The sequence below is a fragment of the Onychomys torridus genome, chromosome 8 (genome assembly GCF_903995425.1).
Source record: "Onychomys torridus chromosome 8, mOncTor1.1, whole genome shotgun sequence".
NCBI classification, from domain to species: Eukaryota; Metazoa; Chordata; class Mammalia; order Rodentia; family Cricetidae; genus Onychomys; species Onychomys torridus.
The window spans coordinates 21,397,864-21,412,050 of NC_050450.1; the positions used below are offsets into that span (position 1 = coordinate 21,397,864).

A 14,187-nucleotide genomic window follows, 5' to 3' on the forward strand; every position below is an offset into this window, starting at 1 on the left:
CCTTGGTCTACCTAGTGAGTTCCTGTCTTTAACAACAACAGAATGATCACCTCTTAGGGCCTCTGGGTTTCTTCTAAGGGCCTTCCCCATTTGGTGTGATACCAGCTTCTCGATGAGAGCAGACAGACACTGGCCTCTTTTCCTGAAGAAACTCAGTCGTTTTCATCCATCTTTCTCCATGGTGGGGAGGTAGCCCTCCTAGCAAATGAGCATCACTCAGCTGGTCCTGTGATGTATTTTACTTAGAAAAGGAATCCAGCTGACAGTGTCTTCAGAGACAGCTAGTATCTATCCTATGACTGCTGTTGGGGTCTCTTGTGGTCAAGCCTGTCAGCTTGTCATTTCTAGTTCTGTGGCAAGAGCCTAAGTGACTCCATCAGAGGTTGGACACAGGTGACTTGGTCTTGCCTGCTCTGAGGCTTGAGGCCTAGGATGGTAAGGAGATATGAGATCCAAGCAAGGGGGAGACATGCCCACTTTGCTTAACTTAGGGCTCCCTCAAAGTTCCTGCTAGCTGACAGTGGTGTGGAAGAATCTTCTGCCTGTGGCCCTAGTCTGGAACCTTCCCCAGGCCGGTGTTCCACCCACAGTCTGCACCTGCCCTTCCCCGTTGCCCGTGCCCCAGAACACTCATGTAACTAGACACTTGCAATCCAAGATGAAAACCACAGACTGGAAAGCATTGACACATGGAGAGCGGAACCCCGAACCTCACATATGTCATACCCCTACTGCTGATTCACATACCAAGCCCTATGTACTCATGTTTTAAACTGTCACTGGAGGGGAAAGAGGGACAGGGGCTGGAGAGATGCCTCGGCAGTAAAACCACTTGTTCTTGCAGAAGACCCAGTTTCGATCCCCGGCACCATCGTGGCAGCTCACAACTCACCATAACTTCAGTTTCAATGCTGTTTTCTGACCTCTGAGGGCAGCAGGTGCTGTGGGATGTTCTGTATGTCAAATGTGTTGCTCTGATTGTTTATTAAAAAATTGGCCAGTAGCCAGGCAGGAAGTATAGGCAGGACAAGGAGACCAGGAAAACTCCAGCTACAAGCAGGCACCCAAGCATAGACATACATGTAAGCAAAATACCCAGGCACATGAAATGAAGTAAATAAATCTAGAAACACCCTGAAGGAAGCAAGCATGTATTGGTTAGTGTCTTTTTTTTTTTTTTTTAAAGATTTATTTATTTAATGTATACAGCATGTATGATTGCAGCCAGAAGAGGGCACCAGATCTCATTACAGATGGTTGTGAGCCACCATGTGGTTGCTGGGAATTGAACTCAGGACCTCTGGAAGAGTGGTCAGTGCTCTTAACCTCTCAACCATCTCTCCAGCCCTGGTTAGTGTCTTATATGCCTAGTCTCAACACAGAATCAATTTACTAGTTTGTTTGAATTTTAATTTGTATACAGAATCTCATTTATCAATGAAAACTCCTGATAACCTCTAGAACCACCAAGCCTTTCACTGTGAAGCCCAAAATGCCCTTCCAGTCCTCCTGCCTCAGCCCATGGATGCTGCACATACATGTGCTGCTGACCCACAGGGACCTCCAGGTGATGAAGATGCTTTGAAAAGTTTTAATATCTGATGGCATGTCAAGATATCAGGTAAAGGCACTTGTACCTAAGCCTGAGGACCTGAGTGTGTTTGATCACTAAAACATGGTTGAAGCATCAGAACCAACTACAAGTTGTCCTCTGACCTGCGTGTGCGTGCGTGCGTGCGTGTGTGTGCGTGCGTGCGTGCGTGTGTGTGTGTGTGTGTGTGTGTGTGCGCGCTATGGCACACACAGTGCTTAAAAATAATCCCATGTTCTATTCATTATCCCTTTACAGTGTGTCCGGACCCCTATGGGGAAAAGGACAGCTTAACTACTTACTACCTGCTCTCTTCAGCTTTCCTCCCCTATCCCTGTTCTGAGTGAAGAACTTAGTACTGCATCTGCTCTGGGAGCAGAGACCTCTGGAGTGTCTTTCCAGAATAACACCTATTCCCTAAAGATGCTGCCTGACAAAAGCAACCTAGGCTGCCTCAAAAACCCCGTAAAGATGAGTACAGTGGTGAGGCCCGTTGGCTTGGCCATTCTCTAAATGCCATTTTTTCACTTTGGAGTGCCTGCCTGCACTTTGCATTAGTGTTCCTGCCTGCCCGGTACAAACACTAGTGATCACAGACTCCTAATGTTGGAAGGGCATGGGGGGTGATGAGAGATGCTTGCAATTCCCTCAGTGCAGTGCCTTTGTCTCTATAGAAAGGATTGAAGGGGCTGCAGAGATGGCTCAGTGGTGAAAAGCACTGACTGCTCTTCCAAAGGACCCGGGTTCAATTACCAGTGCCCACATGGCATCTCACAACTGCCTATAACTCCAGTTCCAGGGGACCCAACACCCATGGCAAAACATCAGTGCACATTAAAAGGGGGGCGGGCTGGAGAGAGGCCTCATTGGTTAAAAGCACTGCTTGTTATTCCAGAGGTCCTGAGTTCAACCACATGGTAGCTCACACCCATCTGTAATGAGATCTGGTGCCCTCTTCTGGTCTTCAGGAATACATGCAGACAGAACACTGTATACATAATAAATAAATAAACAAAACTATACACACATACAAAAAAAAAAAAATGAAGTGAAGTGACCAGTTTTACCTGAGGTTTGGTTTTGCTGGTCCCATTCTCACTGTGGTGTAGCACCATGGAGATAAGTATTTATAGCCAATTGCATTAATGGTGCTCAAAAGCTTGTTAGCCAAATCTCCCATTTGTTAATGATGTTTCACAATAAACAGGTTTCATAATTCCCAGTCTGACTTGTAGATAACGAGCTTAGGTAAGCAGTATTCTTGTACATCCCCCACTCCCTCTGCCTTGCTAAAAACACCTAGACTACATTCCTAAAGCTAGCCACCAAGGTCTGTTCCCTTATTTGGTCACTTCCTCCTGAGGCTGACTACCAAGGTCCAGCTATCAAAGTATTAAATACAGTCTAGCCATCAGAAGCCCACTTTGGCTCACCTAATGAACATGCCCAATCAAAATTAAACACCTCATCCTAACAGAGTTTCCCCTGTACCTTGATAAACTGCCATTTTTCTATGTGCCACATCTGTCTCCTGTCTATCCAGAGGTAGTCCTCGTTCCCTTCCCCTTCTCCCTGTCCTCTGTCTCTTCTCTCTGTCTCTTATTCCCTGCCCTCTGTCCCTCTGGGGCAAATACATCTCCTTTGTGCTGAGAACTTGGTCTTGGGAAGTCTTGTACAGATACCAGCCCCTTCGTTGGTAGCATAATCAGGTGATTTATGGTGTTGAGTATCATATCAGTCATATTGAGGACCCTCAAACTCACTGGTTGCCTTGAGGTCAGTTAGAATCCTTAAATCTTGGGTGTATGTCATAAATTATCTCAACCATATTCCACAGAAACTTAGAGAGATGCAGTAATAAACATTAAACAGGAGGGATTTCTGAGCCAATTGAACTTGTTAGCTTAAAATTTATTTTATTTTTATTTTTATTTTATTTTATTTGGTTTTTAGAGACCGGGGTTCTCTGTGTAGCTTTGGAGCCTGTCCTGGAACTCACTCTGTAGCCCAGGTTGGCCTTGAACTCACAGATATCTGCCTGCCTCTGCCTCCTGAGTGCTGGGATTACAGGTGTGCGCCACCACCACCTGGCTATTAGCTTCAATTTTTTTTTTTCAGTTTTTTTTTAATTCAGGTTCTTTTTTATTATTAAATATGTTTATTTATTAAAATTTTTTTCCATTTTACATACCAACCCCAGTTCCCCCTCCCTCCCGCCTCCTCACCTCCCTCCCACTCTGCCCCCATCCACTCCTCAGAGTGGGTAAGGCCTCCCATGGTAGTCAACAAAGTCTGGCATACCAAGTTGAAGGAGAGCCTAGCCCCTCTCCATTGTATCAAGGCTGAGCAAGGTATCCCACCACAGGGAATGGGTTCCAAAAAGCCAGTTCATGCATCTGGGATAAGTCCTGGTCCTGCTGCCAGGGACCCCACAAACAGATCGAGTCACATAACTGTCACCCACATTCAGTGGGCCTAGTTCAGTGCCATGCAGGTTCCTGAGCTGTCAGTCCAGAGTCAGTGAGCTCCAACTAGCACTGGTCAGCTGTCTCTGTGGGTTTCCCCATCATGTTCTTGGCTCCCTCTTTTTTTTTTTTTTTTTTTGGAATGACGAACGTCATTTATTGAAGGAGGGAGGAGGTCTTAAATACAGACTTACAGCACAATGGGGGAACCCTGGTTGGCAGAAGTTCAAGTCTGATTTTTTTTTTTTTTTTTTAGCTAAGGATCGAACCCCAGGCCTTGTGCTTGCTAGGCAAGCGCTCTACCATTGAGCTAAATCCGCACCTACTCCCACCCCTCTCCTGATGTTTTATAATCTTGCATCTAAGCAGTTAACGCCCAATATGCTGGATTCACAGAGCTTCCCTTAAGCATTCAGGAGGGTGGAATCTCACAGGCAATTAGCATAGGAAGGATATCAAGGTCAGCAAGCAAGGCAACAGTTACCCAAAACGGGGGGGCCAGGGACCTACAGGTCCCCCCTTTTACTAAAAAATGAGCTTCTGGCTTAGGTTGCATGGAACATCAGCAGGTCACCTTCCCATCATGGAGACATCTGTCCAGGCCACACAGGCATTCTGTTTTAGGATGGTGAGCCCCCCCACCCCAGGCATTACCCATCTCTGAATACTCATCATACAGGCTCAATTGTGTGAGAGCTGCAGAGTTGACTGTTGCCAAAGATCTCTAAGTGGCGCTGGGCTTGCAATCTGTGTGTTTGACACAGAAAAGACCAACAGAAGTCAATCCACCCATAGTCGGTAGGTTAAAGGCAACTGAGCCATTCCCTTCCTTAACGAGTTTTACTGCAAATTGGAGACCTTGTAAGATGGTGTCCTGAGAGCAAGTGGAACTTGAGTTTGTAAATTTATAGCTTTCAAGGCCAATTGAAATGTATATAACTATTGATTTCAATTAGCTTCAAATTTAAAGAGACGTCTGGCCTGGTAGAGCATGCCGAATCCCAGCATCTAGCACATAGATGCTAAGGCAGGAACATCACAGGCTGGAGGCCAGCCTGGGCTACAAAGAGGGACCCTGTCTCAACAAAACCACCTCACCAAACATACAAACAAAAACAATCTGCCTGGGCTAGAGAGATGACTCAGTGGTTAAGAGCACTGACTGCTCTTCTAGGGGACCTGGGTTCTATTCCCAGTACCTGCATGGTGGCTCACAACTATAACTCCAGGATCCAACACCCTCACACAGACATACATACAGGCAAAACACCAATAAAATAAAAGTAAATTTAAAAAATCTGCCAAAAGTCCAGACATCTTGGACCCCAGACTGTGAATACCAGCTTCCTGGTCCCACTTCCTGTGAGACCTGTTTGGTTAAGTTTCTAAATTTCTCTGGGACTCAGTTTCCCCTTTTGTAAACAAAATAGCCCCACCTAGTTGACAGGGTTGAAGGCATAAGTTCTGTGTCTTAAATCACTACCTCACCTGCGCCAAGCACATGCTTTTGATGAAGACTGCCCGGACATGATTTAAACCAATAGAAAGTCTTTATTAGCCAGCCAGTGACTAGACTGAATGTTCTGGATCCCATGGTAGTCCTGAGCCTTTCTCGGGGAGAGCTTTTAAGCACAAAAACCATGTTCTGGGTTGACATACTTCAGTTAACAAAAACAGCCAGAAGCAGAATTACAAAAGCCAAAAAGCAAGGTTAGTACATTTAGAGACTTTCCAGAACTGTGGATTTTGATAGATTAGGTCTTTGTTTTCATTTTGGAACTCACTATGTAGATGAGACTGCCTTTATATTCACAGAGATCCTCCTGCCTCTGCATCCCAAGTGATGGGATTAAAAGTATGTGCGACCTTGCGTGGTTCATGAAAAGTTTAAACAAAACAGGGCATATGATAATATTGTGCCCTAGTAAGTTTTATTCTGTTTTTTTTGTTTTTTTGGTTTTTTTTTTGTTTTTCAAGACAGGGTTTCTCTGTGTAGCTTTGTGCCTTTCTTGAAACTTACTCTGTAGACCAGGCTGGCCTCGAACTCACAGAGATCCACCTGGCTCTGCCTCCTGAGTACTGGGATTAAAGGCGTGCACTACTACCACCCGGCTTATTCTGTTTTCTAAGCACTTCACATGTTGGAGTAATTCAACCTCTAAAGAATACACAGCTTGAGCTGGGACAGTGACATACTCCTGCAGTTTCAGTTGACCCAAGGCTGAAGCAGGAGAATCATTTCATCCTGCAAGTTGGAGCTCAGCCTGGGCAACATGCAACCTAATCTCAAAGGAACAAAAAGACTAGCTCCATGTCCTTTAAAGTGAGCCCGCCTTGTCGCCATTGGCCCCTTGAGTCTGGCAGCCAAGTGGGCTTAGCCTAGAAAGAATCGTAAGAGCATTGGACCACTGGCAAAGAGTGGGAAAGTCTCACTTCCATCAACTGCTGGGCTCCCTAAGTCATCAGGTATCTGTGAGCATAGCCTGCTAAAATGCAGAAGTAAAACTGGACCACATGGACAGAATGGCTGCTTGGGGACAGAGTGTAGCTCAGGTATAGAAACCTGTGTAGAAACAGAAGCACACACCTTGTAATCCTGGCACTTGGGGGATAGAGGTAGGAGGATTAGGAGCCCAGGGTCATCTTCAACTATATAGTAAATTTGAGGCCAGCCTGAGCTACATGAGCCCCTGTCTCAAAAAGATTAAGACACTGGGTATGAATGGTGCAAGCCTTTAATCCTAGCACTCAGGAGACAGATCTCTGAGCTTGAGGCCAGTCTCTTCTACATAGCCAGTTCCAGGCCAGCCAGGGCTACATTGTGCGACCCTGTCTCGATGAATAAATAAGTAAATAAATAAATGAACAATACAGACAGACATACACAAAATAAAGATGTGCTTTAGCACTCTCTTCATTGTGGCCATGTTAATTTTAATTGTCATGCTCACTTTGATATCAAAGGATACTGCGACTCCTCTGGCTCATCCCAGTCGAGTATATCTTCTTTAGATGATGATACTTCTCTCTATCTTTCACCTTTTCTTTCCCTTTCTCTTCCGCTCTTTCTTTCCTCCTTTTCTTCCTGTCTGTGGATTTGTCAGTGCAGAAGATTGTGTACAGCTTAAATTCCTTGTAATTAAGCAGCTTTTATTAGGGGAGGAGGGAGAAAAATAGAAAGTTTAGTAAGGTGGAAATCGTGTCTTACTCTAGAGTCTTGGAAACTTAGAGTTATAGGAATTAGGACAGTTACAGGCTGACTGGGGCCTGGTACCCAGGGACAGTGAAGTCTGTTGCCAACCATCGTGGGTACAGAGTGACCTTGTCTTGCATCCATGTCCTCTTCCCGCTGAGGTCACCTGCTCCCTTTACACAGGCAGAAGCCGCCCGGAGCCTTTTCAGGATTTTTTCTCACTTGGTTCTATCACAGAGTCTCTTCCTTTCTGCTTACTCAAATCTATAAAAGCTCCCCTGACCACCATGTTCGTCTGCCTCCTCGAAACCTCTATAATTGTGTGCCTGCACCACCCGACGTGGCACTTAGCCAATCCTTTCTCTGCCAGGGCCTGTTTGACTCAGTTCTTTTCCCAGCCCCAGCCTGTTACCAGCCTCCTCCACACCATCGCCACCACTGGTGCAGGAGGACATGACCCTCTGCCGCACAGTTCACAAATCTGTACTTACTCGGTCACCTGTGATGTCAAAGTCATGGAAAAGGTCTCGGAGTTCCTGCTTTTTAATATTGAAGAGAAATCTGTACATTTCGAAATTGGATGCATCTATTTGCAGCTCCCCATCCAAGTCGAGCAGGTCAAAAACTGGCCGGGAATGGCGGTACATAAACTGATTTTCCAGATGGTTCTGTTTGGAGAGAAATGTGTGAGAACACTGGTGCTACCCTGTTGTAAGGGTGTTACACCAAAGTTTATACAGTTGGAGGCAGGAGAGGTGGCTCCGAGGTTAAGCGCACTGGCTGCTCTTCCAGAGAGGTCCTGGAAGAGCTCAATTCCCAGCAACCACATAGTGGCTCACAACCATCTGTAGTGAGATCTGATGCCCTCTTCTGGCCTGCAGGAATACATGCAGACAGAACACTATATACATAATAAATAAGTAAATCTAAAAAAAAAAAAAAAATTACATAGTTACCAGCCATTCCCTAGAGAGCTCAGAGCAAAAAAGCAAACTCCCAAATTTGGGGAAAGGGCTGTGTGTAGAGGGACAAGGCCCACATGAGGCCCGCATTCAAGGGAACCTTCTGTGATGATCATTTCTGCTTAATGAACAACCCTCTCTGCCACCATGCACTGATGATCTCAGGAAGCTTTGACCTTGGTACTAGCACAAGATCCCTTTCCTCAAGGAGCAGAAGCTAGCAAATGAACAACTAGTGTCTCATGGTGAGGGTAGGACCCAGAGAACAATACCCCTCTTCCCTTTCTTTCGGCTTCAGCAGAAAAGACCCAAGGACCAGGGCAGGAGTGAGTGAGGTACTTGGGATAGATGGTGGTGCTTTGAAAATCATCAGCCAGTTGGAGGACAGGCAGACCAACATTTTGGGCAGGTGGGCAGGGGCAACATTTTCCTGACAAGGATAAGCAATGTGTGTGTGGGTGGGGGGGGGACTGGAGATGAGTGGCGGCTGCAGAGAGAAGCTGGGAAGGTGCTAGAATGTCCAGGTTGATTAAGGAACCAACAATGAAGATCCCATTTTATTTTCCATCCACCCATTTGTAGTGATAGAAAAGCGATCCACTGTGCTCTTACTTCAGTGCCAGCTTTATCAAGATGGGGAACAGCCCAGCCCTCTCTTCTGCCCCCGCCAACCCTGACACTCACCTGATGTGACAGCACAATGCAAACCAACACATAGAACTGGTCAAAACCAATCTCTCCTACAGCCATCCAGTCCAGCATGTCAAATATCATCTTGATCTGTGTGATTTTCATGTTAGTCACGTGGTGGAGAAAATGAAAGAACAGCACATCTGAACAAGAGAGGACGAGATGGATTGCTCTAGAACTGTCCCAAAATACTAAATCAGGAGCCATATAAAAAGGCAGAAGTGGCCGGGTGTTGGTGGCGCATGCCTTTAATCCCAGCACTTGGGAGGCAGAGCCAGGCTGATCTTTGTGAGTTTGAGGCCAGCCTGGTCTCCAAAGCGAGTTCCAGGAAAGGCGCAAAGCTACACAGAGAAACCCTGTCTCAAAAAAAACAAAACAAAACAAAACAAAACAACAACAACAACAAAAAAAAAAACAGAAGTATTGGAGTATTGGAAGCTTACTGTACTGAGAAGAATGACAGTATTTTGTTTCTGGCTCCACACTGAACCTTCCACAATTCCTCAAGTCTTTAATTGCCCTTGCTGTGGAGAAGCAGTGTGCCGAGTTATGGACGCTGTATGACCAATTGACATACATGCCCAGACAACATGGTGGTGGTCAGTGCTTGGCTCCTGACCCTGGTTACAGACATATCACCAATGACAGAAAAGCTGCTGACGAATGAGGTTCTCTTTGTTCCAGGAAGGAGAGCTTCAATCTTACTTTGTTAAGGGTGGGGGAGTGGGAGATGTTAAGGTGGGGGAGTGGGAGATGTTAAGGTGGGGGAGTGGGAGATGTTAAGGGTGGGGGAGTGGGAGATGTTAAGGTGGGGGAGTGGGAGATGTTAAGGTGGGGGAGTGGGAGATGTTAAGGGTGGGGGAGTGGGAGATGTTAAGGGTGGGGGAGTGGGAGATGTTAAGGGTGGGGGAGTGGGTAGGAGATGTTAAGGTGGGGGAAAGAGCTCTGCCAGTAAAGACACTTGTCATGCAAGCCTGGAGACCTGAGTTTGATCCCCAGAACCTATGTAAAAGAACAAGAAGAGAATGAACTCCCCAGGGTTGCCCTTTGACCTCCTCATGCACACATGTGCACACACACACATCATGCACATACAGATACCCACATAAAATATTTTTTCAAAGATCCTGATGTTTTCCTCGGCCTTTCCCATGGTTCCTTTCATCAGGATGGGAAGTTTAAAATCATTGCTCTCCTCTGAGAGAGCCCCTAGAATTTTCATGCTTCCACAGAGCTAGGGCATCTGGCTGTGGAGGGAGGGAGCCTTCCCTATGTTAAGCATTTTTTTTTTTTTTTTTTTGAGACAGGGTTTCTCTGTAGCTTTGGAGCCTGGACTAGCTCTGTATCCCAGGCTGGCCTCGAACTCGCAGAGATCCACCCGCCTCTGCCTCCCAAGTGCTGGGATTACAGGCGTGCGCCACCACCGGCTGGCTGTTAAGCACTTTTGAATGCCATGTGTCAGCAAACCCTGAGAACCCGACTGGGAAGTGGTCGCACACCTCATTGCCAGTACATCAGCTGCTTAGGGATCTTGTCAAACTTCAGTTCCTGCTTCAGGGAATGTGACACGGAGCAGACTCCACATTGCTCTCAGCTCGGTGTGATGTGGCTGCTGCTGCTCTGTGGGGCTCACTTTTGAGTGGCAGAGTTGGGGCTCACGTGTGAGTCAGCCTGTGGTGGCCCTGCACTTACTACTATGAAGCCACATCTTTTGTGCATGAGTTAACAAATATTCAACCAGATACATCCAGGGAAAGTACTGTAACTTAAAGGAACAGGAAGGTTCCTACTTGTCATCCCATGTACCAACCATTACAGTAGGGGCAGGACAGGAGCAGCACACAGATAGGTTGTGACCTGGCGTGTAAGTCACAGAAGCCTTTTTCTCTTTCCAGTTCAAAAATTAATTAAATACATAGTCTGTTGGTACCATGGATGGCAGACACAGGAGCACACACCTGCATCCACTGTTTTCTCTATTAACATGTGTCTGTGGTTGCATTTCTGTTATTTCTGTTGTTCCAGAAGCAAATTGAAATTTTAAATGAAAATTGAGTGGGACAGTAGTGGCGCTCACCTTTAACCACAGCACTTGGGAGGTAGACGCAGGCAGATCTCTGAGTTCGAGGCCAGCCTGGTCTACCAATTAAGTTCCAGGACATCCAGGATACAGGATACACAGAGAAACCCTGTCTCAAAAAACAAAAACAAAAACAAAAACAAACAAAAAACAACAACAACAACAACAACAAAAACCAAGAAAGAAAGAAAAGAAAAGAAATCCAGCTAGATTTTTCAACTCTGATTTTATGTGTGGTTCTCCACTATTGTTTTTGTTTGGTTAGCTGGTTGGTTGGTTGGTTTTGTTGTGTTTTGCTGAGATATGGGATCTCACTGGTGGCTGGCCTGGAACTGTATGTAGAAGACTACGCTGGACTCAGATTTGCAGCCATCCTGCCCAGCTTCCCCTTTGCCTCTGGATTACCAAAGCTATCTCCAGACCTGGGTGTGGTGGCTCACACCAATAATCTCAGCACTCAGGAGGCTGAGGCAGAAGGATTGCTATCAGTGCAAACCCAGCTTGGTCTACAGAGTCAGATGCTGTCTCAGAAAACAAACGGGTTGGAGAGATGACTCAGCAGCTAAGAGCACTGGCTGCTCTTTCAGAAGATTCAAGTTCAATTCCCAGCATCCATATAGTAGCTCACAATTGTTTATAACTCCAGTTCCAGGGGATCCAGTGTCCTTTCTGGCCTCCACAGGTACCAGGCACAAAAGTGGTATACAGATATACATGCAGTCAAACATACACATGAAATATTTTTGAAAATGCTTTAAAAAAAAAAAACCTATTTTTTAGCTCCACTGAGTATATAAAATCCTTTGGAATCCCAGCGGGAAGCAGCCAGGACACAATGAGCCTATGATCACAATGTCAGCTTTGGCCTGGTGGCCATTTGGTGGCTCCTTCTGTGTGCCCAACCAGGTGTGAACACTCATAGCAACATACTGCATCCACACAGGAATGGCAGGGTGCTCCGGGAGGTGTGTCCTGGGGGACTTGGTAGCTATGGAATCAATGCTGTTTTGCAGCAAGACGACTTTAGTCACCCAAGTCCCCAAGGCCTGAGGTTGTTCTCCCAAGAAGCAAACCATAAAGCTGTGCTGTCTCCTTTCAGGTCACTGTCCCTACCCTTGGTGATCAGATAGCAGGCCTGGACCTCCAGGGTATTGTGTCATTGGGAATTATTTGGTTACTAGGGAGATGAGACTGTTCCACAAACGTCCCAGGGAGACAGTGTGGCTTAGCTTTCTGAGGGACAGCTTGGTGTCCTGCAGCTGTCTTATGTGGGCTGAGGAGGACCGGTATCACATTCCATGCCAATCTGTATGCACAGAGGAAGATGAGGCATGACACTGTGAGGAAAAGGAAGTTTCTTGGGTCCACTGGTTTTATTTCATTCTTTTCAGTGCCGGGGCCTGAGTCCATGATAAATATGTCTACTACTGAGCTACAGCCCCTTCCTCATTACTGTTCGTGTTGTTGTTGTTTTTATTTTTGCTTTTGTTTTGTTTTGTTTCTGAGACAAGGTTTCTCTGTGTAGCTTTGGAGCCTGTCCTGGGTTCTTAGAACTCACTTTGTAGACCAGGCTGGTCTTGAACTCACAGAAATCCGCTGGCCTCTGCCTCCCAAGTGCTGAGATTAAAGGCGTGCACCACCACCGCCTGGCTTGTTTGTTTTTTAAGACAAGAATCCAAGTGCACACCTCAGCATTAACCTCAGCATTCAGGAGGCAGAGGTAGAAGGATCTCTGTGAGCTCCAAGCTAGGTAAGGGTACATAGTGAGACCTGTCTCAAAAAAAACCCAATAAACAAAAAAACAAAACAGCGCCGGGCGGTGGCGGCGCACGCCTTTAATCCCAGCACTCGGGAGGCAGAGGCAGGCGGATCTCTGTGAGTTCGAGGCCAGCCTGGTCTAAAGAGTAATTTCCAGGAAAGGCACAAAGCTACACAGAGGGAAAAAAACAACCTTTACAAGTGATCTTTGTTCACTGTGGCGTTCTCCTCTGTGATGGGAGTGATGGTTGGGTTGCTTGAAAATCTTCTCTACCCTGAGGTTAAAAAAGAAGCCAGGCTGTTCTACCTAGCCTTTTGTTAGCAACTGGACTCTTGGTGACAGAGCTGACAGACATGTGTGGTGACTCACAAGCACCATTAGACAGACAGCCCTGGTTAAACCTGGTTAAACCCTGGTTTTGAGTCCCAAAACAAAATAACATGAACGTGGAAAAGGACCCTGTGGGGAGGAGGGGGGTGACAAGGGCTGGGAGAGACATGAGAAGGTAGAAGAAGAAATTGAGCCTCCAGCCTTGACACAATGGGCAGGGCTAGGCTCTCCTTCAACTTGGTATGCCAGACTTTGTTGACTACCATGGGAGGCCTTACCCACTCTGAGGAGTGGATGGGGGTAGAAGTGGGAGGGAGGGGGAACTGGGGTTGGTATGTAAAATGAAAAAAAAATTTTAATAATAAATATATTTAAAAAAATAAAAATGGGCAGGGTAGTAGGCAGGAGTAAAGTGTGAATCTTCCTCCTGTTTAAATAATTGTAAACAGAAAAAAAAAAAAGAAATTGAGCCTCAAAGAGGAGATGACATGCTCATCAGATCACCAAGGGATTGTGGGTAAAGCCCAGCCTGACCCCGGAGCCCGTGGTTTCGTCCTCTGCACTAAATTGCCGACGGTCTCAGCTCTGTTGGCAGTTTCTCTCCGGCTTCCTTGAGAAGGTAAAATAAACGGCAAGGCGATAGTTTAGGGTTCTATGGGAAAGAACTGACCATTCAAGGTGTTCCTTCGGTGTGCGTCCAGAAGGTGAAAATACTCCATCAAGGCCTTCACATTTCTCACAGACAACAAACAGTAGATTTTGTCCAGGTAAAGGTACCACAGAAAAGACCCTGGCTTCAATTTCATCTCAGCAGCTCTCAGCCGGAGGCTCTGGCAACCCGACACGGAATGGAGAATTCTGCCTCAGAACTAGAATGTTGGACAGGGTCCTGAGATGACCCTGCAGACCTGGAGGGGTACTGAGAGGGGATGAAATGGTCTCTCACAGTTCTCTGGCTTTGTTGTGTGTGGATGTTTCCTGTCTGACTTCTAGACCAGGAGGGGCCACCTGAGCTGAGTGCCAAAGCAGCTCTTGGAGCCACCCAGTCAAGCCGTGCTTATTAGGAAGAAAAATGGAAAAACACCCAAGTACTGAAAGAGCCTCGAACAAGTGTACT

At 46.4% G+C, this 14,187-nt stretch overlaps 1 protein-coding gene across 1 annotated transcript; it reads right to left on the reverse strand.

Moving 5' to 3' along the window:
- Window positions 1–6,968: 6,968 nt before the first annotated feature.
- Efcab9 (EF-hand calcium binding domain 9) lies at window positions 6,969–13,924 on the reverse strand. The gene is made up of 4 exons (XM_036194780.1): window positions 13,741–13,924; window positions 8,896–9,044; window positions 7,741–7,917; window positions 6,969–7,203 (listed from the first exon to the last, which is right to left on the reverse strand). The coding sequence occupies exons 1-4, from the start codon at window positions 13,874–13,876 to the stop codon at window positions 7,015–7,017; spliced, it is 651 nt and encodes a 216-aa protein (XP_036050673.1). The 5' UTR covers window positions 13,877–13,924; the 3' UTR covers window positions 6,969–7,014.
- Window positions 13,925–14,187: the final 263 nt, after the last annotated feature.

What these genes read in the sequence shown, in the direction of transcription:
- Efcab9 (XM_036194780.1), bottom strand. Translation starts at nt 13,876, where the DNA reads ATGAAATTGAAGCCAGGGTCTTTTCTGTGGTACCTTTACCTGGACAAA. An exon ending in GCATTGTGCTGTCACATCAG is followed by an intron (nt 7,918 to 8,895) that starts GTGAGTGTCAGG and finishes CTCTCCAAACAG; the next exon opens with AACCATCTGGAAAATCAGTT. An exon ending in TTGACATCACAGGTGACCGA is followed by an intron (nt 7,204 to 7,740) that starts GTAAGTACAGAT and finishes CCCTAATAAAAG; the next exon opens with CTGCTTAATTACAAGGAATT.